The sequence below is a fragment of the Colletes latitarsis genome, chromosome 14, assembly GCF_051014445.1.
Source record: "Colletes latitarsis isolate SP2378_abdomen chromosome 14, iyColLati1, whole genome shotgun sequence".
In the NCBI taxonomy this organism is placed as follows: domain Eukaryota; kingdom Metazoa; phylum Arthropoda; class Insecta; order Hymenoptera; family Colletidae; genus Colletes; species Colletes latitarsis.
In genome coordinates, this window is record NC_135147.1 from 29,695,919 (window position 1) to 29,720,034 (window position 24,116).

At 39.9% G+C, this 24,116-nt stretch overlaps 8 protein-coding genes across 17 annotated transcripts in view; 2 read left to right on the top strand and 6 right to left on the bottom strand.

The window, feature by feature from the left end:
• Atpalpha (sodium/potassium-transporting ATPase subunit alpha) overlaps positions 1-1,387 on the bottom strand; it is an 80,422-nt gene extending 79,035 nt beyond the window's left edge. For 2 of the 5 annotated variants that reach the window (XM_076781162.1, XM_076781161.1), the window contains exon 1: positions 1,094-1,371. In XM_076781162.1, coding sequence (XP_076637277.1) covers positions 1,094-1,123 — 30 coding nt within the window. In that variant the 5' untranslated portion in view covers positions 1,124-1,371. Of the gene's footprint in view, positions 1-1,093 lie in introns of all 5 variants that reach the window. The other 3 variants (XM_076781163.1, XM_076781165.1, XM_076781168.1) reach the window with 3 other exon arrangements.
• Positions 1,388-6,243: 4,856 nt separating this feature from the next.
• Positions 6,244-7,693, bottom strand: LOC143349719 (NPC intracellular cholesterol transporter 2). The gene is made up of 3 exons (XM_076781182.1): positions 6,982-7,693; positions 6,661-6,825; positions 6,244-6,578 (listed from the first exon to the last, which is right to left on the bottom strand). Exons 1-3 carry the CDS (start codon positions 6,998-7,000, stop codon positions 6,313-6,315), a joined length of 450 nt encoding a protein of 149 aa, XP_076637297.1. The 5' UTR covers positions 7,001-7,693; the 3' UTR covers positions 6,244-6,312.
• A 51-nt stretch (positions 7,694-7,744) lies between these two features.
• Sro (SDR family oxidoreductase shroud) lies at positions 7,745-11,435 on the bottom strand. Of its 3 annotated transcripts, XM_076781175.1 has the most exons (6): positions 11,308-11,435; positions 10,517-11,263; positions 9,776-10,060; positions 9,263-9,568; positions 8,754-8,985; positions 7,745-8,267 (listed from the first exon to the last, which is right to left on the bottom strand). In XM_076781175.1, the coding sequence occupies exons 2-6, from the start codon at positions 10,650-10,652 to the stop codon at positions 8,099-8,101; spliced, it is 1,128 nt and encodes a 375-aa protein (XP_076637290.1). In that variant the 5' UTR covers positions 10,653-11,263; positions 11,308-11,435; the 3' UTR covers positions 7,745-8,098. The 3 variants fall into 3 exon arrangements, with proteins under 3 accessions (XP_076637290.1, XP_076637292.1, XP_076637291.1); XM_076781177.1 differs by lacking the exons at positions 7,745-8,267; positions 11,308-11,435 and adding an exon at positions 8,277-8,440 and having other exon boundaries at positions 10,517-11,129; XM_076781176.1 differs by lacking the exons at positions 7,745-8,267; positions 11,308-11,435 and adding an exon at positions 8,277-8,498 and having other exon boundaries at positions 10,517-11,129.
• LOC143349716 (zinc finger protein-like 1 homolog) lies at positions 11,324-13,888 on the bottom strand. Its single transcript, XM_076781178.1, has 3 exons — positions 13,637-13,888; positions 12,854-13,159; positions 11,324-12,778 (listed from the first exon to the last, which is right to left on the bottom strand). Exons 1-3 carry the CDS (start codon positions 13,736-13,738, stop codon positions 12,212-12,214), a joined length of 975 nt encoding a protein of 324 aa, XP_076637293.1. The 5' UTR covers positions 13,739-13,888; the 3' UTR covers positions 11,324-12,211.
• A 264-nt stretch (positions 13,889-14,152) lies between these two features.
• Positions 14,153-15,108, top strand: Mrps18a (mitochondrial ribosomal protein S18A). Its single transcript, XM_076781180.1, has 4 exons — positions 14,153-14,398; positions 14,525-14,658; positions 14,720-14,843; positions 14,947-15,108. The coding sequence occupies exons 1-4, from the start codon at positions 14,296-14,298 to the stop codon at positions 15,060-15,062; spliced, it is 477 nt and encodes a 158-aa protein (XP_076637295.1). The 5' UTR covers positions 14,153-14,295; the 3' UTR covers positions 15,063-15,108.
• Positions 15,093-20,468, bottom strand: LOC143349720 (uncharacterized). Its single transcript, XM_076781183.1, has 3 exons — positions 19,338-20,468; positions 19,105-19,254; positions 15,093-19,032 (listed from the first exon to the last, which is right to left on the bottom strand). The coding sequence occupies exons 1-3, from the start codon at positions 19,458-19,460 to the stop codon at positions 18,058-18,060; spliced, it is 1,248 nt and encodes a 415-aa protein (XP_076637298.1). The 5' UTR covers positions 19,461-20,468; the 3' UTR covers positions 15,093-18,057.
• Mrrf2 (mitochondrial ribosome recycling factor 2) lies at positions 15,204-21,293 on the top strand. The gene is made up of 4 exons (XM_076781169.1): positions 15,204-16,122; positions 16,217-17,988; positions 20,465-20,611; positions 20,679-21,293. The coding sequence occupies exons 1-4, from the start codon at positions 15,951-15,953 to the stop codon at positions 20,841-20,843; spliced, it is 2,256 nt and encodes a 751-aa protein (XP_076637284.1). The 5' UTR covers positions 15,204-15,950; the 3' UTR covers positions 20,844-21,293.
• A 998-nt stretch (positions 21,294-22,291) lies between these two features.
• Kay (transcription factor kayak) overlaps positions 22,292-24,116 on the bottom strand; it is a 28,221-nt gene continuing 26,396 nt past the window's right edge. For all 4 annotated transcript variants that reach the window (XM_076781173.1, XM_076781171.1, XM_076781174.1 and 1 more), the window contains exons 2-3: positions 23,428-23,865; positions 22,292-23,289 (exon numbers count right to left, since the gene is read on the bottom strand). In XM_076781173.1, the coding sequence (XP_076637288.1) occupies positions 22,726-23,289; positions 23,428-23,865 (1,002 nt within the window). In that variant the 3' untranslated portion in view covers positions 22,292-22,725. The remainder of the gene's footprint in view (positions 23,290-23,427; positions 23,866-24,116) is intronic.

Sequence of the window (24,116 nt, forward strand, 5' to 3'; positions counted from 1 at the left end):
GTGCTTGACACGATCTACGTAGACGATAATGAACCAATATAAATTCAATAATTTTACTATCGTTGAAACGTAAATGCGATATTTTACTATGAAGATAAACCTAATTTCGTATAATATTTCAAAAGAGGGTATCAAAGTGACATGTTTACTTACTCTACAATCTGTTACCTAATAATTAGCTTTGGAATAACAAAAATTAAAATTCCCACCAAACACTGGACTCTCGATAAAAAAAAGAAAACTGTACACATTCTAATTAAGAGTCTCTAAGTTCAACTACAAATTTTTACTTTGCGTCCGTTACAAAACACTTTCAAGCGATCGTATTTGCATGCGATAAATCTGTAGACCGCTTAATGCAAACCAACGAGACGTTTTACAAACGGGGATTACGTACACAGAGCCACGTGCATATTATTTTTCGAAACAGTGGTACAAGTTGATCCCTAGAATGTTTCATTTCGTGGTCAGATAATATTTCTCGTTGCACAGATACAGAATCACGGATACGGAATCACTCCTAATAAATGTAATTATGTGCACGTACGACGCTTCCTTTATGACACATAGATCGCAATTAACCTATTAGCGGAAGGTATTCACCCGTATATCCACTTCTATACTGTCAGTATTACTAACGATACTAAGAACAAGTGTGTCATTAAACAGGTTGCGCAATTTTTTCCGACGATCAATAAGGTTATTTAAACAGTGGGATACGGTGCCACTCGACTGTATTTGTACACTCGAGTGTCCGGATATTTGTACGAAATGGTCTATAACTGTTTAATATCGCGAATTAAATCGACAAGGAAAATCGATAAGAAATTCTGTATGGGAAAGCTACCGAAGGGCGTGGTTCACCGGACAATATGACGTTCCTGCGTGAACACGACGCCTGCCCTCGCGACGTTCAAAACGCGCGACACAGTCAACGATGATCGCGGGGTCGATAAAATAATCGATAACGTAAAAGGACCGCACAGAAGACGCTCGATTCAAGCGTTCCTCGTACGTTTACCCTGCACTTGGGTCGTCATCGAACCAACGTCGAACGCGTACAAGTATAAAAATAACGAAGAATGTTACTGACCTCGGTTGCTAGCTTCCCTTTCGACGCCATCTTGACAACAATGATGGCGATCGGACGACAACCCGATTACCTGTTGTACACGCTGCACCCACGATCACCAGCGTACCTCGATAATACGCACAACACTGACTTCTTTTCGGCCGATGCACACGCGATTCGAACACGTACACTTGAACAGCAACGGAAATAAATTCGTTCGCGAAAACGATACGCACGACGGTCCCGAAAGCCGTGCTGACGTCACGGCACGAAGCGTCTTTTCGTACTACCACGAACTACGAGTTCACAAGCGATACGAAGTCGACCGGACTCGGCACAATTGTGCCCCACCACTTTGGGCGACCGATACAAGTCCCTTTCACTCGCTCGCCCGATAATTATAATAAACCATCTCTCCCCCCCACCCTTTTTTCGTATACGTTTCTGTGTTATTCTCTCTGTCTATCGTGTTCTCGCGTCAACGAAGCTCGTGGAGTCCCGCGTCTTTTTTCACTCGCGACACTTGAACCTTTCTTCGTCTCTCGTCGCCACACGCCAACACGAACCGGTATTCTAGCAACGGTGTCGCACGGGGCCTTATCGTATCGTGTCCCATGCCTTCTTCGTGTCGCCGGTAGTTATCGAGCAAACGATTTATGATATGTATTCATTGTTTCCGGGCAGTGGTTGCATGCATCTCACGCGTCGACCGGCAAGCGAATTTACGAGATTGAGGTTAGGTGTCGCTTCGAAAGAAACCGTTCTCCGCCCTCCCATTCTTTCTTTCTCTCGATTGACAATCTCCGGGGGCGAAGGGAGATTCGCTTTAATTCAGAACGTATTAACCTTCCCGCACACTTTTGCCCTCGTTGATCCTCGTTGATTAAGCGCGGTCAAACGTCGCGTCGCGTACTTTTTACGAATTTCGAATGTCGCGAAAGCGGCCCAGATTCCACCGGCACGTGCCTTCTCGCTGCTCACTCGAACGGATCGATGGAATTGTGAACTCGGTAGTTCGTCGATCAATTAGTCGATCGATCGGGTCAGACGTTAAACGTAACCTTTTCGAGATTAAAACATTTTTTTGTTTTTATTAAAAGGATCGGGAAGCTCGCGGGATACTCGTATCGATTTAGCTCGTAAATGTCACGCTCAATTAATTTTCCATGGCCAGGACGAATGTGTCACCAGGCTTCCAATTCTATTGCTTCGCTCTCATTCGCTTCGCGCTCACGTAGATGCATGTTACGAGCACTTGACGATGCGATAGTATTGCATCGGTATTGTATAATACTTGGACTGAAACGTGGGCGGAACGCGAACTCCGCAAGTTTTGTATAAAACTCCGTTCCCGGTGAAGATAGCTGACATACTAGTGATTGAAAACCGGAAAAAAACTTCTCTCAACGTGGCTGGGACACAGGTTTTATGTGTCATCCCGATGGATAAACCGCACGAGTACAATGATTTTTAGCTGACAATTATTTTTCACTAACGCAATCTATTTTCGGTGACAACTTGCAAGCACATCGTGAATCGAGGACATCTATCGGAGTTTACGTGAAAACCGAATGTCGTAATAATTTCTAATACGTCGCTAGTTACTTGTCATTTTCAAGCATTTCTAATGATCGTCACGACGTACGGAGATTTGAATTCCTATTCGTAATGCACCAAAAACGTACGTCTCATTAATCTCTCGCGGAACAAGATCTCTACGCTGTTCGCACGCATATACCGAGTCATTTTTCACCCGGTGCATTAATGTCGGATGCATCGGACGAGAGCACTTGCATCGAAAAGAGCAGTTTCGCTCGCGAAGCTAAGTGCATGCAAAGTTCTAGTTTCTTCGTATTTATACATCTGTTCCTTCCTCTTTTTTCTACGTCACATTGTCGCGTTATCCCCGTGCATACTAACGATTATCGATAAGATATTGATAATTTATCGATAACCTCACTCACATATATCGACGATGCAAACAGGCATGAATGAAACATGTCGCGTATTAAAATCTTAATCTCACCTTATTTATTTTTGCTTTGGCTTAACCTCTCTTGTGCGCCTGATCAAACAGTCCACGGTAACTTGAGACGAGCTATAACATAAAATCAGGAGATACGATAGAGTCTCGCTCTAGAAAGTAATTTCTATACGTATAAACAGAAATGCAGAATACGCGATGGAACGAAACGAAAGAGGTTAGAGCGAACTAACCTAAAAATACAGTTTTGGTCTGTACTGGTGATACATGGCAGGAATCGATGGCGCGCCACAATGTACCTCCAAGTGTCCATCTTTGTTAAAATTCCACTTATAGTAAATATTTCTATATACTTGCAGCACTTGAATCAAACGAATTCCCAATATTTGTTTTCCGCGAACGAGACATCATTGGCAGTTTACATTTCGTGTATTCCAAACATAAATACCGATAAATATCGATAAATCTTGACATTTATTGATGTTTGCCGATAATATTATCGTTAACAGCACCTTGAGCGGTAGCGTTTCGAAGCCAATCTTCTCTGTCGCCCGAGACCTGTTTATTTTCGATCTGGTTCATACGTGAGGCACGCCCAGCCCTGGAATCGTTATTGGCACAGTGGCATCGCTGGAAATTGGTATTACACACGCGTTCTATAAAGCAAAAGACTCGAAGGGTCGGCGAGACAGAAGGGACGGAGGAAAAAGGAACGTAGAAACAAGAGTACAAATTTCGTGCTTCTTCCATTTCGCGACCGAAGGAGACGAGCGTTGGCTACGACACGGCGCACCCATTTCATCTTGAAACTCTTCATCGATAGCCGAGTCGAAAAATAAATCAACTCGAGTGACCATTTATTCGAGCTCAGGGAAGGGTCCTTTGGTCCAGTCGAACGATGATCGCAAATAGTGTCCACACCTGATTGCACAGCACTCGTCCCAACCGTTAACGTTTCCTAACCTGAAACAAAACAGACCCCGGTTAGAACAAACTCGAGGCACAGTTGTTAACTTTATCGGCAGTTGTTTTGTAGCCTATAATTTAATAGATGCTGGCAGATTTATCCGATGCGTTTACCTAACCTCAAATTATGAAAAATAAAACATTCTTTCCCGCGTATTTGGCTGGGTTATGTATTTAGGTAGATCGACCAGAACCGGGGGACCAAGATAGAAGGTGGGAGGGAACGGATTCCCACGCGTGGAGTCTTCCCCCTCCCCATCGATGGAGTTTATTCTTTCTTTGAGTTGACTGTAGCTTAAACAGACCGTTTAATGACGTTCGCGCGCACTTACGCGCGTCGTTGCTATTTTATCTTACGTGCAAGCGCAGACGTCATCCAGCCGGAATAATGTCAAGGACAAGTGCCGGCCAATCGGGCGGATCGACAAATTTGTAAACGATTGACGCAAGGTGCACACCCTCTATAGACGGGCACGCTGTGTACATACCCTTGAAACGGTCAGTCAACTAATTTAATTAATAGCAACATACACGCTGTTATTCCCCACCCTTTTCTACTCGAGTAGAATTTTGTTTGGAACTACGAGACAAGTCTTATGGAATGATTGATCGAGTGGTGTTTGAGGACGTGTGGAAATTAACGCAGCAATGTAATTGGGAAATTGGAAGACGTCGTGGGTCAATATTAGTTTTAATAAATTATTATTAAATGAAATATCTTCTTCACATTTTTCCTTCGCAAGCAGATAGTAAATCTTCGTTTAACGCAGCATCGCGTACCTGCAAAATAATAACGTGTAAATGATATAAGGAAGAGAATAATTGGCTACCCGAACGATGTATTTTCCACCGGAATTATCCGATGCGCTACGTATGTCCAATAAATTTCCATCAGTCTGAAAGTGCACGCGGAATTCTATTACTGGACGGAATTCTTTTCCGTGATCCGTATAATAATCTTGCCGTCACGTGGCGACGAATGGACAGCAACAATTTCCGCTGGCCGAATCGTTGTACGTCCGCGCAGTCATTATTTCCCTTTCGTGTTCCGACTGGGTTTTCGTTAAAACATGGCGGACAAAATCAATGCACGATACTTGGTCGAAACGTTTTCATTAAAAGTTTCGAGTTACCGTTTTCTTTTCGTTTCTCTTCCGCTACTTAAACAGCACTAAATTCCTTTCAATGTAACCTGAACAACAGAAATCGTTCGCTCTATGTTGTATTCATTTAATTCACTCAAGGACCAATCCTCTCAACTTTTAATCTTCAACACAATGGCGGCCAAAGCAGTTTTCCCTGACTGGGAAACTTACGTGTACGTCTGGACTATTTCCAGTGGCGTACTTGTTACTTTGCAGCACTCGAGTTCATTTATTTCAAGCGTTTTAAAGACATTATTCCTTTCTTTTGTCAACAGATCTCCAATTGTTTCTTCAAATCTGGGCGTAAAAAATATTTTTACAAGCCTGTGTGGTTGCGTTATCTTTGGCGAATGGTACGAGGATCTTGGGGATATTATTGTTCGCGTTATGAGAGTGTTCCAAGGCGTCACTAGATATCTTTCAGAGCCATGCGACCGGGTCGATCGTTGCGCAGAGATGTGGGTCAGGCATACGCCCGAACCCCCTGGATTTTCATCTCATCCCTTTCTCCACTCAACAGACGTGTGTAACGCGTGAATTTAACGCAAGCTCTTCTATAACTCAAAAGCTACGTTATGTATAGAACCCGGGCTCGTATAACGCATTTACTTGTTTCCGTGTTTAGTTTCACCCTTTCAAGCTCTGACGTGCATTTATGGTTCACCCTGTGTTGTTTCTCGCGTTACAGGCTCGTACTAAATTCTTACAGACAGAAAAATGTTTCGAGAACAGAAGGAACGCGTTAACCTTTGTTATTCCGTTCGAAATATACAAAAATTGTTCGGCGATTTTCCTGTGTTACGTCGGTCGCAAAATTTAATTATTCTACAATTAAGTGTACTACAATTATAATTGTAATTGCAACTGTTGAGTGTAAATGTTAAAAATGTTCAAACTTGGAACTCCAGAGACTGGAAGCAGTTAAAATATCGATCAAATATGGTTCTTACGTTATAAAGAACCGTTTATCGGGATAATTATTATAAATAACCGAAACGATTGCGGTTCCATATCGGTTACACGATGAAAATAGTAAAATAAAAAAACAGTGTCGTTTCTTAATGTAACGTTTTACTTATATTTAAAATTTAACATTGCAATCCGTACGAATGTGGTCCATTTTGTCAGGCAGAAATTCCTAATTCTTAATTGACAACCCTGGAGGGGATTTTCAAGCACATCTGGGAATTGTTATGCTCGTCCACCAACGTCAGTTGGATGATCAGAGAAATAGTCGGGTAGCTCCTCTCGATGGGCATGTTCAGATGGTAGGTGACAAGCTCACCCTTGTCCAAGGGACACTCTGCGTCCGTGAGGTCCTTGCAAGCGTTCTGCTGGGGCAACGGGTACTTAATGTGGATGTTTCCAAGCTGAACATCCACCACTGGTTTCAGGCTTTTAGTGTTCTCGGCTATAACAAATGTTAATGCATTATATCTGGCTACCGTGAAATTGAGTTTAGTTTTCCCTTTATTGCGTGTCGTTTTACTTACTGACGCGGAACTTGATGTCGGCCATCACGTTGGTACCCCTTTTGAAGGAGCAGGGGAGCGTTTGGCATGCTGAGATGACCACGTTCTCAGGCGCTGGGACGCCGTTGCAGGTCTGGAACGACGACTGCATGGAGTCGGCGACCAGGAACACGGCCATGATGTAAACTGCAATTACAATTTCCCTTGGTTAGAATCGAATTGAAATTTTTCAATTTCTTTTTACCATGTAAAGTATTTTTAAGTATTTAAAGATCGTAAGAATCAAATGTGTTGGAAACGTAGAGGTATTGCAGATTGAATTTTTAAGTAAATGGTACCAACCATAAGCGAGGAATGCCATTGTGCTGTTCGTTTGGGGTCTGGAACAACTGATACTCGGGACGAATCGAAGCTAGCTATTTATTCTCTGTTACTATCTAATCGAGTACCAATAATCGGGACTAATTATCGTCGGCCATATTCAAAAACACTTGAAACGCGCACCTGACTTAGACAAACTACACGTAACCGTCGAATTATCAATAAAAATCGTTTAAAAAGCATAGAAGCATCGTTTCTACGCGCAGAGATTAGAAAAATGTGATTGTATAATGTTGCAGGTGGCACGGATAAGAGCACATTAACGTGGCATTGTGTAAATTCACGTGGAAGAAAAATACGATAAAGCCTTATCACCGATTTTGAGAATCGATGGAAAGTCTGGTCTTGGTTGAATACAATTTATTTAGTCCAACAGATGAGAAACAAAACGAATACACAATAAAGAAATAATAATAGTAGAATATAGACGAGCAATCTTTATCCCCGACAATTACTGTTTTATTGGTAGGTGCCTAAATTTTTCGGCGAAAAACAATTTTTTCAAATCGTTCTAAAAAAATTATTTTCGGTTGCGGGGGTCGATTACAATCATTTTTGGTCATTACACATACCCTCGAAATCCTACCCACTTTGTAGAAAAAAATTCGAGAAGATGTGAAATTTTTCGACGGAAAAAAAAAAATTTCAAATCGTTTTGGAAAAATTATTTTTGGCTGCGGGGGTCGATCACAATCATTTTTGGTCATTACACATACCCCCGAAATCCTACGCACTTTCGAGAAAAAAATTCAGTACGGTCGGAACTTTAAACGTTGATAACTTTTTAACGAAGCCTCGATCAACAAATTGATATTTTTGATTTTCGTCTTATTTTGGCCTCTAGAAACCCCCTATTAAAATTTTTCCCAGGGGTGGCCGAACACCCTGTATGTATATCACCACGATTACTTCGTCAGATCGATAATTCACATATTGCATAGTACCAGTATTAAGGGCAGGATATTTTAAATAAATACAGTAACAAATTGTTAATCAATGTTTTCACGAATTAAATATATTAATCGTGTAAATCAGAATTTGTTTGTTTTTATTAAAATTTATTCCAATAATCCTTTTCCTACAATCCTTTTTCCGAACCCTGTTTCTCCTCCATGTTTTTTGGTGCCTCGATGACTTTCTTCGTCCAGGAAGGTCCTTGCACAAATTTCTGAACCAGCCAATCGCGAATGCTGGCTGGCGCGATGAAAAACAGCGTGTGATAAACGCTGTATCTCCACGTTTCGTTCCTACATAAATCGTAATTAGAAAGAACGCTTAAAATGAATGTGCGTCGGTCGTCTAAACTCTTTTTAATCGTCGCTAATCGAAACGGACAGGTGTTTAGATGCAGGTGTCGAGTTGTTATCGTTACAAAAATGTAGTTCTGTCACACGTGTTGGACCGTATCTTGATCCGGAAACTACGATATCGAAGCGCGAGCAGAGCTCAGTCGACCGAGAGGCCCGCTTGGAATCACACTGCTCGAAACAATTCAAAAATTAATTATAGTCTAGTTACAACAGGTGAGCCAAAAATATCGACGATCAATTAATCCAATAAATACTTATTAGTATATTACGCGTAATATCTTTTGTACGACCCTGGTTAGAATCTCTTTGTCAACTTGTAACGTTTCTAACGTCGCTGACGTTATTCGGTTATTCAGATTCGGGATACGGGATCTTGTAATTGTTCCGAGCAGTTTGTTCGTTAATTTCGACCCGTGAACGTACTTGTAAACCGCCGATGGATGCTTGTCGAGAAGGGCGCCCTCGAAAATCTTGTAGATACGCGGATCCTGCAGCTTCCTCGACTCTCCGCCATGCGCCACCGACACGAAATATTTCGAATATCTATCAAAATATTCGCCGTAAAAAACTTTCGCTTCCTCCGACATCGACTTCTTCATCGTTTCGAAATGTTCGGCTTGTCGCGCTAATATGTTGCTTTCTCCGACGAAAGAACCTGCGAGAAAATGGCAACGTTCTTAAAAAATGTATCTCTTGACAAGCTTAACGGACAAACATTAGAAATAATTTCCAATTAAATCAGATTTTGACCGACGCTGATGAGAACGTTAAAATCGTGAGAAATATTTTGTTTCCCCCACCCTGTAGGTACGTTAGACGAGAGTCCGTAAGTAGAACGTAAAGGCAAGAAATACATATAATTGGATCGTTCGTTTCTGATGCGCCATCTTACGTTTCCAGTAATACGAGTAACTGTATATTTGGTTACAGACCAGGCACATAGCAAACGACCTCGACGCCGTACTTCTTCAGTTCTACTTTAATGGCTGTGGCCCATGCAGTAATCGCAGCTTTGGTCCCGCTGTAAACCGCCACTCCGGGAATCGGTTGCACGTTACAGTGGCTCGAGATTACGATAATCCTGCTAGAGTGGCCGCGGATCATCGGCATCAGTTCACGAGTGATTCTCATAGCACCGAGGAAGTTCACTTCCACTTGATTTCTGATCTGTTCCTCCGTTTGCCATTCAAATTCCCCCATAATCATCACCGCGGCATTATTGACAAACCACCGTAACGCTGCAAATAGATTTTCACGATATTCTCCCATTTTCAATCTCTACTCGTAACTGCCCCATATATCATTTATCTTTCGTATTGCAACGTTATTTATAGAGTAACAGATTTAAAATTATTTTAATTTCAATATTCAATCGCCGAGCAATAGATAAAAAATGTATATTCTCGTTTCGTTGACCAATCTCTGGCACAAAAGAAAACAGTTACCCAAATGTTCTTGCGTCACGATCGTTCGAACAGAATCGACGAAATCTACGACGCTGTTGGTTTTCGTGACATCGAGAGGATAAACGTGCACGTTGTTTTCTTTTAAACTCCTAGCCCCCGGACCGTCGTTTTTAAATACGCCAGCGATTACCGTTGCACCGAGCTGCCGGCAATGAAGAGCCAAACTGTATCCTAGCCCCGAATCGCAGCCAGTCAGGACAACGGCCTGATTTGAGGTTATTCTATACCGAGACATCATACGACGACCATACAAATAAGTTCCACCTGGAACAAATTCGTTCATTTTCAACTATCCTTTATGCGCGTTGGTTTAACAACCGTCGCACAGTGAGGCATTTGCAACCTAAATATCGAAACAAAATAACGATACCATACGACCCGAAACAATGCTATAATTTCATTGCATAATCAACGCACGATTTTCGTTTGTTATTTATAACTTAAAATACGTGAGTTTGATTTTGTTACCGATACGATTGGACGATTATAGAACCACAGACGAGGTATTCGTTTGTGGTAGAACGACGTCTCGCGATTGCATCGTGTCACCGACTTTTCTGCTGATAACGCATTCCGATAAGCGAATTATATCTGCCGGTAAGTAGATAAGCAGCTATTATTTGAAATTACAAAGTGCCCGCGATATTACGAAACTCCACGATCAACGATAATAAAATCTCTTTAATTTAACACTTGTACTTTTTATTCTTACGTTCTTACCAATGCAACAGAACGAGATCGTCGATGCTAAACTCTTGTATCCCTTGTTCCACGAATAAACGAGACCGATCGAAGTCGTTAAATCGACAGCGAGTATCGTAGAATGCCTTCTTACGATCGATTTCACCAATTCCATCGTTAAAATAGTGCACACAGCCGAACTTGATGGGGTACCTCGCCTCGATGGTATTATAACACTGATTTTCGTACGATCGAAATTTCGTTAACGTTTCCACGGTAATACTATACGGAATATTAATACTGTTAACAATATCGCGTCTAATATTACGAAATCCAAACAAGATTTATTTTCGATTTGTACAAAGCGTCTATGCAGAGTAAGATACGAAATTTATTCAAATTGTACGTTATCGAAACATTTATTGTTTACTAGTAAGGAAGTACAGATCTATTACGAACGTAATTTACTCTATCGTTGATATAAAAATTTTGAAAAACAAAAATTACCGTCGAATTACTTTAGTGGCTACGCATGAGCAACAAGTATACGATGGTATCCTCGTCCTATTCACAACTGGCTGCTATGGAACGTGAAAAGAAAGAAAATCGAACTTCCCCACTCTACTTAATACCACAGGTCATGGTGTTTCTTTTTCAAAATTTAAACCTGACGATGCACGAAGCTCGCATGCACGATTCAAAATGATTTTTACCAGTCCACGATAAACAACATACGATACAATAATTTTTCTATTGCACTTGTTATTCACCATTCTTAATAGGAAGCTCCGCAACGGAAACGGAATCGGAAATATAATAACATAAATAACAAACAGAATCGTTCAATTTTTCGTTTTTTATAGTTCTATAATGTATGCATTCATTATAATATTAAAACTTTTTGCTTGTATACAGACTTTCGAATGTAAAATAGCTCGTAGACACCACTGGAAGTGGTTAAAAGGTATGAAAATTTCATGGGCAGATATTTCTCAGATAAGTCGCTGGACTCTCATTTGAATTGCAAGCACAATCGCGTCTTGGCCGGAATAAATCGAACACGGTGAATTTTCTCGTTCCTATTACGTTTCTGCCGTCGTAAAAGTACCGATATCGCTGGAGACTACGACTGGGACTATCCAAATGTCCAGAAAATGAGGTTAGTATCGACGAATGGGGAACCGAGAATGCCAAAATTGGCGGGTAAACGTACAACGTAACGTTAGACAACCACGAAAATGAATTACATGGTAGACATTTTCAGGCATCTATTTTAAATAAATTATTATCTTGCTCTCGAAACAAATACAATAACCTAAATATTAAAATAGTGCATTTGTAATGAAAAGATCACTAACACGATTTAAAAATCCTTTTATCTTGCATTAGATCGTTAAGTGAAGTGGGATTGGCAGCAAATTTTTCCTTTACTTTTTCGTATAAAAGAACTAACGATTGGTACAATTATCCAGTACTTTTGAAAAATTGTAAATTTTTTACAGAGCAAAATATACAACGCAGTTATAAAGCATAGTTTCACGTAAAAATTAACAAATATTACAGCTAACAGTATACGGTATCTTAAGTTAATTAGTAATCGATATATATATATATATTTTTTTTTTCTTTTATTTCGATCGATAAGTATTATCTATAGCTATCGTACAAGCATCGCGCAAGTTTCGTTCGTTTTTCGTATTCGAAATATATGTACGATCTTTCGAAAAGATCGTATTAAATGCCGGCAGGTTTATTATCGTCGACTAAAATATTAGGATTCGCGAAAAGATCGTAGCTTGGATCGCCGTCCGTGGCCATTCTTCCAAACCATGAGAACAAAATTAACATTCCGATAAAAGCTAATACACCCATGATTCCTACCACTGCGTATTTTTTGTACAACGAGCCAGGTGTATTTCTACGTCGCGTCGGTGGGCTCGCTATCAATTTCCACCACCTCAACAACCACTCGATGGCAGACTTTCTTTTATATTTATTTTCATCGTGATCGAACGATATTTCTTTCGGATCATCGTACGCTTCGCAAACTTTTCTCGACATTGGAGTGGACATACTCGAAGATGAATCGATATTTACAATGGAATAGGGTGGACCAACCTTCTGATTATTTAAATGCACGCTGTTTATATTAGCGTGCACCGAATTTACAGTGCTAGCAGAACGCGACGTAGCTACCGAAGGTGCCGTTGAGGTCGTCAGCGTGTGATTTTGGTACGATGTGGATTCGACTCTTAACAATGGGCGTTCTTGTTCGGGTTTTTGTTCTCTGTCATCGCTCAACTGTAAAACATAAGATTCGGAATGTGTACACGTAATTTATATGCATCTCTATGTAGAATTATTCAAGCTACGTACCAAGGGTAAACCTAACCCAGCACGTGCCCAGTTGACTCCTGCTAACTTTTCTCTCAAAACATCTGCTACAGGTGACACTAACTTTGCATCAGGAAAGATACGTTCCTTACAAAGCGGACACGTGTACCCTGCAGGTGCTGTTGTTGCCGGTAATTCTCTAGCATACTTGTCTAAGCATGCCCAGTGAAACATATGATAACAAGTTAATCGAACGCAATCACCTTCGCTTAGGTTTGTCGAGCACAGTGTACAAACTGGATTGTAATCATGATCGTGAAGCCATAGAATATATGACTGTACTATGCACTGAAAAAAAAGAAGAATTAATTAATAATACTTGCACTGAAAAAGACGTTGTACGACAGTTAAAGATTAATAGTAGATAGTAAGGTTGGTATGCCTTCTTTTTTCAAGATAGAGACGTCGCCCTTTCCTGAATCGGATGTATTTTTAGGTTATGAAACAGTTATTTTGTCGTATAAAATCGAACTTGTACAGGATAAATTTGTTTTTTTGTTTCATTGCTTTCTTTAGTAAACGAACCAACCGTATAATTTATTGATCTTTAACTAACATACGAACGTTGTAATTCTTTTATTTTTCGGGTATCGAGAATTTATTTTCTATTGATTTTATATCACATAGTACATGCAAATGGTATATGCAAGTTAATTATCGTTTAAACGTTCTTAACATTGGTTCGATACAATTATATCGTCGATACGAATTCTGTGTAAACTATACTCAAACACGGATTTTTTTAATAGAAATAAGATACACTACCTTCGGATGATTCGTAACCATACAATGCTCGCAAACATTGACACGATGTTCAAAACAAAATAAGTTTGTAACTCTTCTTTTCGGACACTTGCACAGCCCCATGTTTCAAGGATGTGATACGTTCACAACATCAATTAATTCGACACAACGTGATAACAAACAATTTAATAATGAACACTTCTACAGACAAATCTTTTTACATGACATATCGTAGTTTCAAGACTTTCTTCAACTTGCATCGTATGACACGACCACCATGTTTCATCGGCCACGTCGTCTGACGTCTGGTACCGGGAGATAGAACAGAAAGGACCAATAAGATTCGTCCTTTCACAGCATTCGGCAAATCAACAATTAATTCCCTTTGGGAGCTTTTAAAAAACTATTTTTGTTTACACATATTGAACGAAATAAAGTTATCAAACACTTTGCATTTGAAAATTTCAAATTTTCATGCAACTTAAAATCCCTTGAATGCATCCTTAAGAACCCCTTTTAATGTATTTTTAAGTAGAATTATTTATTCGAGCGATTCAAACAATACCGATCATAAATAAACATTAGTTATAAACCTAGCCATCTGATTCAAAATATGAGATAACGTATATGTTCGGTGTATGTAAAAAGGTTTCGGATAACCTCTTTCGTGTACTGTAAAAATGGCTGCGTTATTTCGATTCGTAAAATATTTAGGGAACAATATACAACTATCAAGACAAAATAGAAATATATCATTATCTGCGACAACGAATATTAAAGAAAGTGAGTCGAAAACCACAAATATAAATACTGATTCGAAAATTATTTTCACCTGTTTTCCATTGCACGATTTAACGTTTATAACCTATACTTTTCGATTCGAATTACGTATTTATTTCATATTTGTAGTTATTGAGAAGAAGGAAGGGAATACTTTAACTATCGAAGGGGTGATTAAACCATACGAACACGAGGCATTGTTAGTGAAAACTAACAATGGCGCTTGTCCGATATGTTCGCATGGTCTTGATGTTAAACATACAGTAAGAATTTACTATTTTATTGCTCTTTCTATGATTTTCTAGTAATCGAACATTTTCATAGGATGTCCTTATTCTAAGGCAGTTTCTTAGGTCGGATGGTTGTATCTTGCCCCGTAGAATTACAGGTTTGTGCAAAGTACAACAAAAAAGAATTGGTACAATGATCCTAATGGCACAGAGTGCAGGTCAGTAAAGTATAAATTCTGCATAATAAGTCTTAATTGTATCTATAATAATAATGGTTGTTAATTAATCCAAAAAATGTTTGGCTAACATATTTTACTTTAGGACTAATACCGAGTAGATCTACTACCAATACTCATTTCGATCCCTCAAGAAGGAAAAAGTGGAAAAAGTTTAATACATATTATGATGAATCAACCATTAAAGCTAAATATATATAGTAATTTGTAAAGAATGTAATAAATATCCCATTTAAAATATTATAAATGCTTTATTTTCTTTGACGCTCCAAATCGATCGACGATACCTCGAATTCGGCTATATCAATTTGAACATGGTTACGTTTTTGTACAGTTGTGGTATAAAATGCTCTAATATTGCAACAAATGACAAAATAACACATGCAATGACTATCAATCGCCTAACAAGTACCGTAAAAGAATTTGGCGGGACGTCGAACGATACATCGTACATTACATCGAAACGGTGAACGAAATTAACCGTAAAAAACGATTGCAATCTACAAAAGATTATGTCGACAAATATTGTTTTGGGGAAACAACTATATTCACTAATAAAAGTAAATAAATCTTTAGAAACGACTACACCTTTTACCAAAGCAACGACCCCAAGCATTATTTTGTCCAAGAATAGGTTATTTAGCAAATTTCCCATATGATAGCAATACTTTCCCTGTTCACAAATTTTGAAAAACTTTTAAAAAGTCGGTTTCGAACCGGAAGCAATTAAAAAATATTTTAAAATCTGAATGGAAGAACATAATTAATGAAATTGCTTCAAACTTGATGCAATCGATGCAGCGATGATTACAAGCTACAATTCATGCGAACTATTACCCTATTTAAATATTAATAATCTTTAAATGCACATTACTATTAATTGTTCCAAGACTTTTGTGGACTGCTATTTGTACCATATGATAAATATGTTTTATTTACATAAAGAGAACATGTTTGTTTTTATTTGCTCCTATGGTGTTTCAACAATTAAGAATTGTACTTTAATTAAATTAAATTTCAAAACAACGTCATGTAATTACTAGTAAAGTTAAATTGATAAAATTTCAGTTTCGTGTACGAATACAATTTATGGGCCATTGTAGATTAAGAGTCATGTTGAAACGTAGGTTACTTACGACTTCGTGGAGCAAATATCATAAACGATACGCACAAAACAGTTCGAAAATTATAAAAGGAGAACATGGGGAACAGGAAATTGCAAAAATTCGCAATATTGGAATTTTGGCACACATCGATGCCGGTTCGTCTAAATTTTAATATACCGTTCGATGTAACCTATCGATGTGTAATGTTGTTTTTATCGTAAATTACGATTTCAATAATGATTCTTTCAGGCAAAACCACTACCACGGAAAGGATGTTGTATTATTCTGGTCTGATTAGACATATGGGAGAGGTTCACCATGGAAATACAGTAACGGATTACATGGACCAAGAACGTGAGCGCGGTATAACAATCACTTCCGCAGCAGCAACATTCGAATGGAAGAATTATCGTATTAATTTAATAGACACTCCGGGACATATTGACTTCACCATGGAAGTAGAACAAACGTTAAGGGTATTAGATGGTGCAGTAGTCATACTTGATGGTTCTGCAGGTGTCGAGGCTCAAACATTGACAGTTTGTAGACAAGCTGACAAATATGACATACCTAGAATTATTTATGTAAATAAAATGGATAGGCCAGATGCCAACTTTGATGCAAGCTTGAAGTCTATCAAAACAAAATTAAACGCAGAGGTACTGCCTACTCAATTTCCAATCAAGGTAAATGGAATTCTGGAAGGTATCGTGGATGTGGTTTTGCTGGAGAAATTGTCGTTTGACAAAAAAGATTTGGGCAAGAAGCTAACAAGATTGAAGTTATCTGAAAATGAGGATAAACATTTATGGGAAATAGCACTTGAGAAGCGTAGAGATTTAGCAGATAAATTGTCTAATATGGATGATAAACTAGCTAATGAAATTATCGAACAAGAATCTTTGGATACAATTTCTCCACAAATGTTACTGGATGCTTTATACAGAACTACCATAAGTAGGAGAGGCATTCCTGTAGTCTTGGGTAGTTCTTACAAAAACATAGGAGTGCAACCCTTAATGGACAGCATTCTGCTATATCTACCATCCCCTGATCAAAATAAATATTCGAAATATTATCAGTCGTTTGGCAAACATCTATCCGCTCGAGCGTTTAAAATTGTCCATGACAAGCAAAGGGGACCCATCACCTTCTTTAGAATTTTCACCGGTACCATGGAAAAGAGTGGAAAAATATATAACGTTCAGAAGGAAATATCGGAACAGGGTAACAAATTATACGTTGCCTGCGCGGACGACTATGAAGAAGTATCGAAAATTAGTCATGGTAACATCGCAGCCGTTGCAGGATTAAAATATACCACGACCGGCGATTTAGTGACATCCGGTGTACTAGCAGCGAGTAATGCGCGAAAGTATCTGGCAGCACGAAAAGACATCGAACCGGAAGACGTTGAAAACTTTTTCACTTCAAATTCCAAGATATTAGAGCCTGTATTTTTTTGCTCGATAGAAGCACCGTCTCCTGCCTCGCAGACAGCTTTAGAAACTGCGCTTAAACAGCTTGAGAGAGAAGATCCAAGCTTGAGAGTGTCTCAGGACGATGAAAATGGCCAAACGATACTCGCGGGTATGGGTGAATTGCACATAGAAATTATCAAAGAAAGGATCAGATCAGAATACAAAATCGACGCTGATATTGGCCAATTGCAAATTGCTTACAGAGAAACGATAATGAATTCTATTAAAAATACCTTCACGTCCGAGTATCAAATAGGAAAAAGTAAACACACGGTCACGACAACTCTATCATTGATACCGCATTATAAGGGAGCTCAGACATTGCTATTGGACAGGACGCCGGATTGTATCGCAAACATCGACGCTATACATCCGAAAATGATGAAGGCAATCAAAGCTGGAGTGGAATCGGTTATGAAGCATGGACCAAAACTAAGTTATCCGGTTGTAAACATGGCGGTCAAGTTACACTGGCTGGAACTCGGCGCTGGTACATCACCGACGATAGTTACTGCTGCCATTTCACAAAACATCAAAAAGGTAATGTTATATTTATATAAATTTGTAACAAGTATATCGATACGTGTCGTATCGACGTATTAATTTCAATCAGTTGGTGACCGTGTCGCTTTCATTGTGCTTGTCAGTCTCTTTGGTCTTCTTGACGGAGCCTAAAGTCTTCTCTTTTCCGCTGTCGGGTTTCATCGTGGACAATACCAGCAAAGACCTGGGCTTTCGTTCCAGCATCGTCCTAGCTGCATTTTGCTTGGACGAATCGCCACTGTTCGACTTTTCTTTACCGAGAAAGTACCTGCATTGCCAGTTATCCTGAATAGCCTTTACAGCTTCCTCTTCTTTGCGTTTCTCTTCGCTGGTTAAGTACATGTCGGTGAACGTTCCAAGTACACCGATCTTCTTGAGTGCGTCTTGCGAAACAACGCTGGAACGAAAGGGTTTAGGGCTCGTGTTCAATATCGGAAGGGCGTAACGTTTCAGTTTCGCTTGCTGTTTGAACTCCAAGGCGTGCGGTGGCTTCGTGGGTTGCCTATCGAAGAAATCGTTGATCAGTAGATCGGTTTTCATCTGCAAGCTTCTCAGAAAATTCTCATCGATCGTCTTGCGGCCAGAATCTTTCGCAGAATTTACGCCAGTCTCTTCTGCTTTAACGTTGTCGGTGCTGTAGCGTCTTGCGAGACTCTTCTGATTATTGTTCTCCCTGATCTTGCTCTTGTTCCGTTTAAACGTGGTTTGGGTCGTCTTGTCGACAGTGTAAATGCCCCATTTCAGCATGTAAGTCTCCAGGAACGCATGATACAGTTTAGGACAAACATCCTGGTCGTTGTAGTGCTTGTCTATGAAGTAGATCCTACGCAACCGACAATTACCGTATATCTGCAACCTCTGCGTGGCCGCGTAAGTACTTTTAAAGGCGGTTTGCGTCAAATGCGATAGGTTAAGTTCTAGCTTGTTCCATCCAGTTTCCAGTTTCACCTTCACGCGACATATCACATCCTTGGAGTTGTACTTTTCGTTCTCCGCGTTGGTGAATTGAAAATGATGCAGGCAACTTTGAGTATCTACCACCTGGTGAAATTTCATTCTATACTCTACAAGCTTAACTTGAACGGGATTGCCAAGAACTTAATAACCTGTTACCTGCACTTGCAAACGGCATTTTAAGTTCAAATTTTTTATAACCACAACTAGAATCGGTAATTGGATATTGAGAAACTGCGACGAATCGAATGGACAAAGAATAGAGGTGCCGTAGCCGTTAGATTGCTCGAAGTCTTGTATTTCGATAACCTATCGATCATTCGTAGTAATATTTATTAGAATCGTTTCGAACTAATTGGACGGAGCACCGACTGCACGTTCTATGGGCATACATTTTCCACCAAATCCGAATCTAGGATCTTGCGAATTCGACCGGACTGTGAGTGCTGTTTACTCCAGTATTCTAACGGTTTCTCACCGACACTGTACAAGAGGGACACATATCCAGCAACCATTAAATTATGGGATTATTTTACGAAAATATTAGACATTTACGCGGGTCCCTGCACTCTGGAATTTACATCTTTCTGTTCGCTTGTTTTCTGACCGACGGTATCGTTGCTTCGAACCGAAGCAAACTTCAATACGAGGATAATTCAAATTCTATTTCTTATCGAGTCGATAATAAATGCAAAATTATTGATCTTCTATTCGTTATTCGAGATTTTTATCCGCACTTTGTTCAACGAAAAAACTCTGTAAACAAAACGATGTGACATTGTATCTCTATCCATGAGTGCATAGTACATTATTCTCTAAAGCGAAGGATACGAAAGAAAATTTCTAATGTGAACTAACGTGGATGATTTAATCTCTTTCTACTCATACATTAATCATCAAAATTGTAGGAATATATTTCTATATATTTTTATTTCTACTACTTTATTTGATATTTATATGTATATTTTCTCTTAACGAATCTTTCGCCTATCTTTAATTATTGTACATAAATAGTAACTAATATAACTTGTATCGAATCTGTGTCTATTCAGGGCACATCTCGTTCTGTGATAAGACAGATGGTTATGTTTACAGAGATTTTCTTCTCGTTGGACGAATCGTAGATAAGAACTTTTCTAACCTCGGCTTTCTTAAACCTACAGTCTGGTACATTGCTGATTGCGCATAGAAATTTTTAAATTGAATAATCGTAAATATTACTAATTAACTGGCAAACGTTTTCGAGCATTGCACCGATGCAGAAAGAACTCGTGGATTATGATAGTTTATAGGTTACTTTGAATGCTCAGTTTTAATTGTTGTTACGAATACTCAGTAACAGCCATATTGGTCGGATTAGCAAAGCTATTAGTTATTATTTTATATTTAATAAAAGATATAATTCGAATCATAATTGTCAAGTTTAGAAATTTTGTTAAGAATTTCAGTTCTCAAAGAAAACCTTGCTTTGCTTCGAAGAATGAAATTCTTTTCGTTCATTCGTATCGTGCGTTCTTAGTTGATGCAAAGCAGCACAGTGGTATTGCTGGAGCCAATAATGCGGCTGGAGATCGTCGTGGCTGAAGAATATTCTAGCAGTGTCATAGCGGACTTACCAAAAAGGCGGGCAGAGGTAGATAATATCGATGTTCGCGGGCAGAACAAGGTAACGATAATTTTTTTTTAAATTGAACTATAAAAAGTAGAGCTTAAATTTACGCGATTGCAAACAGGTGATCAAGTGCTTCGCTCCATTAGCCGAACTATTGGGTTACTCGACAACGCTGAGGATACTATCGTCAGGTCATGCAACGTTTTCGTTAGAATTCGATCATTACGAAACGATGGATCCAATTAACGAAGCAGAAGCTGTCAAGAGGATAACAGGTTTCTGTTAAATTGTTAAAGCTTAGCGAGTGAAATAAATGGCCACGCGATCATAGTTATTTTTATGAAATCGTTTGTATTAAGAAATCAGCAGTTCAACTATACAAAGATGAAAATTCGATCACTTTTTCACATTTGCACATTTCAATTTACTTCCGAAGAACGCTGCATTTATGAGACACACCATAGCAGCAGCTAATGCTTACAGCTAATACAAGTAACAAATTTATTTCATGGGAACATCGTTATTGTTCTCGACAAAATTACACATGTTCGGTCTCCTGTATTCGTTCGATCTAATTAAAATATATTGCAGCATTATCAATGGTGCCGTTACAATCTTTCTTAAACGATCATCGATCGCGGCCGCCAACTGCAAGGCTGGTTTGAAATCGACCAGCTTGTGAAATATTATCGACGAGTCGTTACGAAAAAAAAAAAAGAAAAAAAAGGAAAGAAAACGGAAAGCCTTCTAGTCGAAACACCGACCAGCCTTGCAATCGGCAGTCATGTATAAATATATTAATATTGCTTAAGATCATGCAAAAATGTCATACATAGTAAAATATATGTATGTGTATATATTATATGTATGGAGGGATTAAATGTTATGGGGTGAGACTTGCAAACACGTCAGTTGCACATAAATCTTTTCGTATTGCATAAAAGCGGCTTGGACGAGTCGAAAGGCAAACGAATGCACAATAAAGCATCCGCAAAGTCTCCAATAAAATATATATGTGTATGTAATGTTTATCGTCGTTAAGCCGCTTTAATGGTTACCTTTGAATTGTGCGACGCAAAGATTGGATGGTTAAGGCGCAATTCAAAGACGACACGACAATTCTTAACCTACAAAAAGGTTTTGTTTGAGCGCTAAAAACGATTGCCTTAAAAACGTCCTACGCGGTTCTCTCGCCCGGTGGATAATAATCACTCGTATAAAATTCTTCCCTTTTAATTCGATTTCTTAAAAAAAAAAAAAAAAAATTATGACAATCTTACCTCGTACGTTCCGTTATTACATTCTAATTTATTTACGCGAAACGTTTACGAGTTAAATACAATTATATATCACTTGCGCGCGTAGATACCGCTATCGTTCGCGACTATATTCCCGAGGGGGTTAAGATGCACAAAAAATACTTGGTTCTTCGAATATGTCTTCCCGCTACCGATTCACGCCCCTTGAAACCCGATAACAAGAAAAAAACTTCCTTTTTTAGCCTCAAAATTAATCGAAAATTCACTCCGCAGAGATTTGTAAAAGTTATCAACAAGCTTCCTCTGAATGGACAAATTCCATGACAAACGCGAATACTGAATTAGTTTCGATGCGACGAGATCTCGTCAAGAGACACGATCGAGAGTGGGGGAGTCGAAAGTTACCAGAATCTCATGACAACGGTAACAGTTTCGTGTCTCGCTTCCTGTAATGTTCGTCGAATACAATCAATGATAACAATGCAACGACATCCTTTTTATTGCAACGTGTTCTTTTTTTTTTCTTTTTTTTTTTTCTTTTCTTTTCTTCTTTACAAACGAGTCATCGGAAATGCATTGTACGGGGTTTCTCCGTCGGTCGATGAACAAAATGTACGATTCTCGTTCTTCAAAGTTGAAAGATTGAAGGAGAGAAGGGTTAAATCCCGTTGCAGAGGGTCACGATTAATACTGCCAGACAAGATCGATGATATACTATTCCCGTAGTCAACGTATGGCAACTGGTGATGTAGAAAAGAATTCGTCAAGCTCTGCCCTCTTTTGCGTCATGGTTCCTCTTCCTCCTGTACATTTTTTTACGATTCATCCGCAATAGAAAGTAGTGGTAAAGACAACGTCCCTTCATTCCGGATCATCCTCGTTCGATCCGTACTCGAGGCCTTCTTGGCGTCACAAGCTCACGAGTTTCGGCGGATTCGCATCCGGGGAGCTGAGGTCCACCGCGGCCAGATTGTTTCTCTGTTGCGTCGAGCAAGATGGTATCAGAGGCGTGGAAACTGGAGTCAAACCGGTGCCACCTTCCATCAGTGACTCGAAATTAAACGGTATGCCGCTAGTCGGCGTCGTGATCGGCATCCCCGCGATGTCCAGCGACGGTTTCATGAAAGATGGCGTCTCCACGGTCTTGAACGTCAGAGAATCGGGCCTCTCTTTCGGTTCGGTGAAGATCGGCAAGGAATTTGGTCGGTTATTGTTATCGAAGCCAACTGGCAACGAGTTCGGTCTGTTTGGTCTCGCGGCGTGCACCGAATCGCGTTTCGGACTGGCGACGAATTGCTCCTCCACCGGAAGCTCGGGCTTTATCACGGGCTTCACGTCCGGCGGCGACGCGGAACGAAGTCGACAGACCGCTCTGTGCGCCTCCAGGATGAACTCCAACTCGTCTTTGGCCTGCTGCAGCTGATGGATCTCTTCCTGCAAGCTTTGTTTCTTTTGTTCCAAGTCCTCAGTCTCCTGCGAAACGAGTATCTATTAAAAAAGGTAAGTGCCATCCAACGGAGGGATTAACCCGCTTCGTTTGCTAATTGTTGCAGATGAAATCAAGTGGCGAGACCTTCTCGATGATACTGCAGGTACGATTTGATAACTTACTTCTAACAAGGCATTGGTGTGATCCATTCTTCGCTTGCGGCATCTGGCTGCTGCCATCTTGTTCCTTTCTCGGCGTATCTGTCGTCGCTCCTCCTCCTCGGGGGTCATCCCGATCGTCCTGGTGGGCCTCCTACCACCCATGTTGCGCCTCGTCGGCTGCTGTGGTTGTGTCTGATGGCTCTCCACGAGGGTGGTGTTGGTGGCCACGGGGCCAGCGGTGGTGATAATCGTGTGATGCGCCGTCGTGTTTTGCGTTTGTGCCGGCGTTGGCTGCGAGGGTTCGACCAACGGTGGCACGAACCCTGCTTCGCGACTATGCGACGCTGACTCGCTGGTCAGCTCCAAGAATGTCTGCTCGATGCTTCGAAGCGTCGTCGGCGTCAAAGTCGGCGTCGTTCTGGTCGGCACTCCGCTGTGTAATCCGTCCAGGGATACCAACTGTAACATTAAACGATAGGTGTCTGTTAATTCGACGCCACTATTTTGTGAAATGCCAAAAATCACACGGATTACGTTTCAAACTGTCATCTTCCCTTCTTTAACGTAGATCGTAACAGAAATCACCAACGATTTGTCATGGCAACGACCAAAGTCGTTGACATTAATGACTAATCCCGTATTTCAACCTCGGCACAGTTCAGTTTCATTCAACTTGAACGATACACTGAAAAGATATTGTTGCTGTAGTA

Coding starts and splice junctions, on each gene's coding strand:
- LOC143349716 (XM_076781178.1), bottom strand. CDS start 13,738: ATGGGGCTGTGCAAGTGTCCGAAAAGAAGAGTTACAAACTTATTTTGT. Junction 13,160..13,636: donor TGGTTACGAATCATCCGAAG/GTAGTGTATCTT, acceptor CTTTTTTTTCAG/TGCATAGTACAGTCATATAT. Junction 12,779..12,853: donor CTGGGTTAGGTTTACCCTTG/GTACGTAGCTTG, acceptor TATGTTTTACAG/TTGAGCGATGACAGAGAACA.
- LOC143349720 (XM_076781183.1), bottom strand. CDS start 19,460: ATGGTTGCTGGATATGTGTCCCTCTTGTACAGTGTCGGTGAGAAACCG. Junction 19,255..19,337: donor ATTCGGATTTGGTGGAAAAT/GTATGCCCATAG, acceptor AATGATCGATAG/GTTATCGAAATACAAGACTT. Junction 19,033..19,104: donor AATGCCGTTTGCAAGTGCAG/GTAACAGGTTAT, acceptor AAATTTCACCAG/GTGGTAGATACTCAAAGTTG.
- Mrps18a (XM_076781180.1), top strand. CDS start 14,296: ATGGCTGCGTTATTTCGATTCGTAAAATATTTAGGGAACAATATACAA. Junction 14,399..14,524: donor GACAACGAATATTAAAGAAA/GTGAGTCGAAAA, acceptor TCATATTTGTAG/TTATTGAGAAGAAGGAAGGG. Junction 14,844..14,946: donor CCTAATGGCACAGAGTGCAG/GTCAGTAAAGTA, acceptor ATTTTACTTTAG/GACTAATACCGAGTAGATCT.
- LOC143349719 (XM_076781182.1), bottom strand. Junction 6,579..6,660: donor CGACATCAAGTTCCGCGTCA/GTAAGTAAAACG, acceptor CATTTGTTATAG/CCGAGAACACTAAAAGCCTG.
- Sro (XM_076781175.1), bottom strand. CDS start 10,652: ATGGAATTGGTGAAATCGATCGTAAGAAGGCATTCTACGATACTCGCT. Junction 10,061..10,516: donor GATCTCGTTCTGTTGCATTG/GTAAGAACGTAA, acceptor AATTTGTTCCAG/GTGGAACTTATTTGTATGGT. Junction 9,569..9,775: donor CGTGACGCAAGAACATTTGG/GTAACTGTTTTC, acceptor ATCTATTTGCAG/CGTTACGGTGGTTTGTCAAT.
- Mrrf2 (XM_076781169.1), top strand. CDS start 15,951: ATGGGCCATTGTAGATTAAGAGTCATGTTGAAACGTAGGTTACTTACG. Junction 16,123..16,216: donor TTTGGCACACATCGATGCCG/GTTCGTCTAAAT, acceptor TGATTCTTTCAG/GCAAAACCACTACCACGGAA. Junction 20,612..20,678: donor ATGTTCGCGGGCAGAACAAG/GTAACGATAATT, acceptor GATTGCAAACAG/GTGATCAAGTGCTTCGCTCC.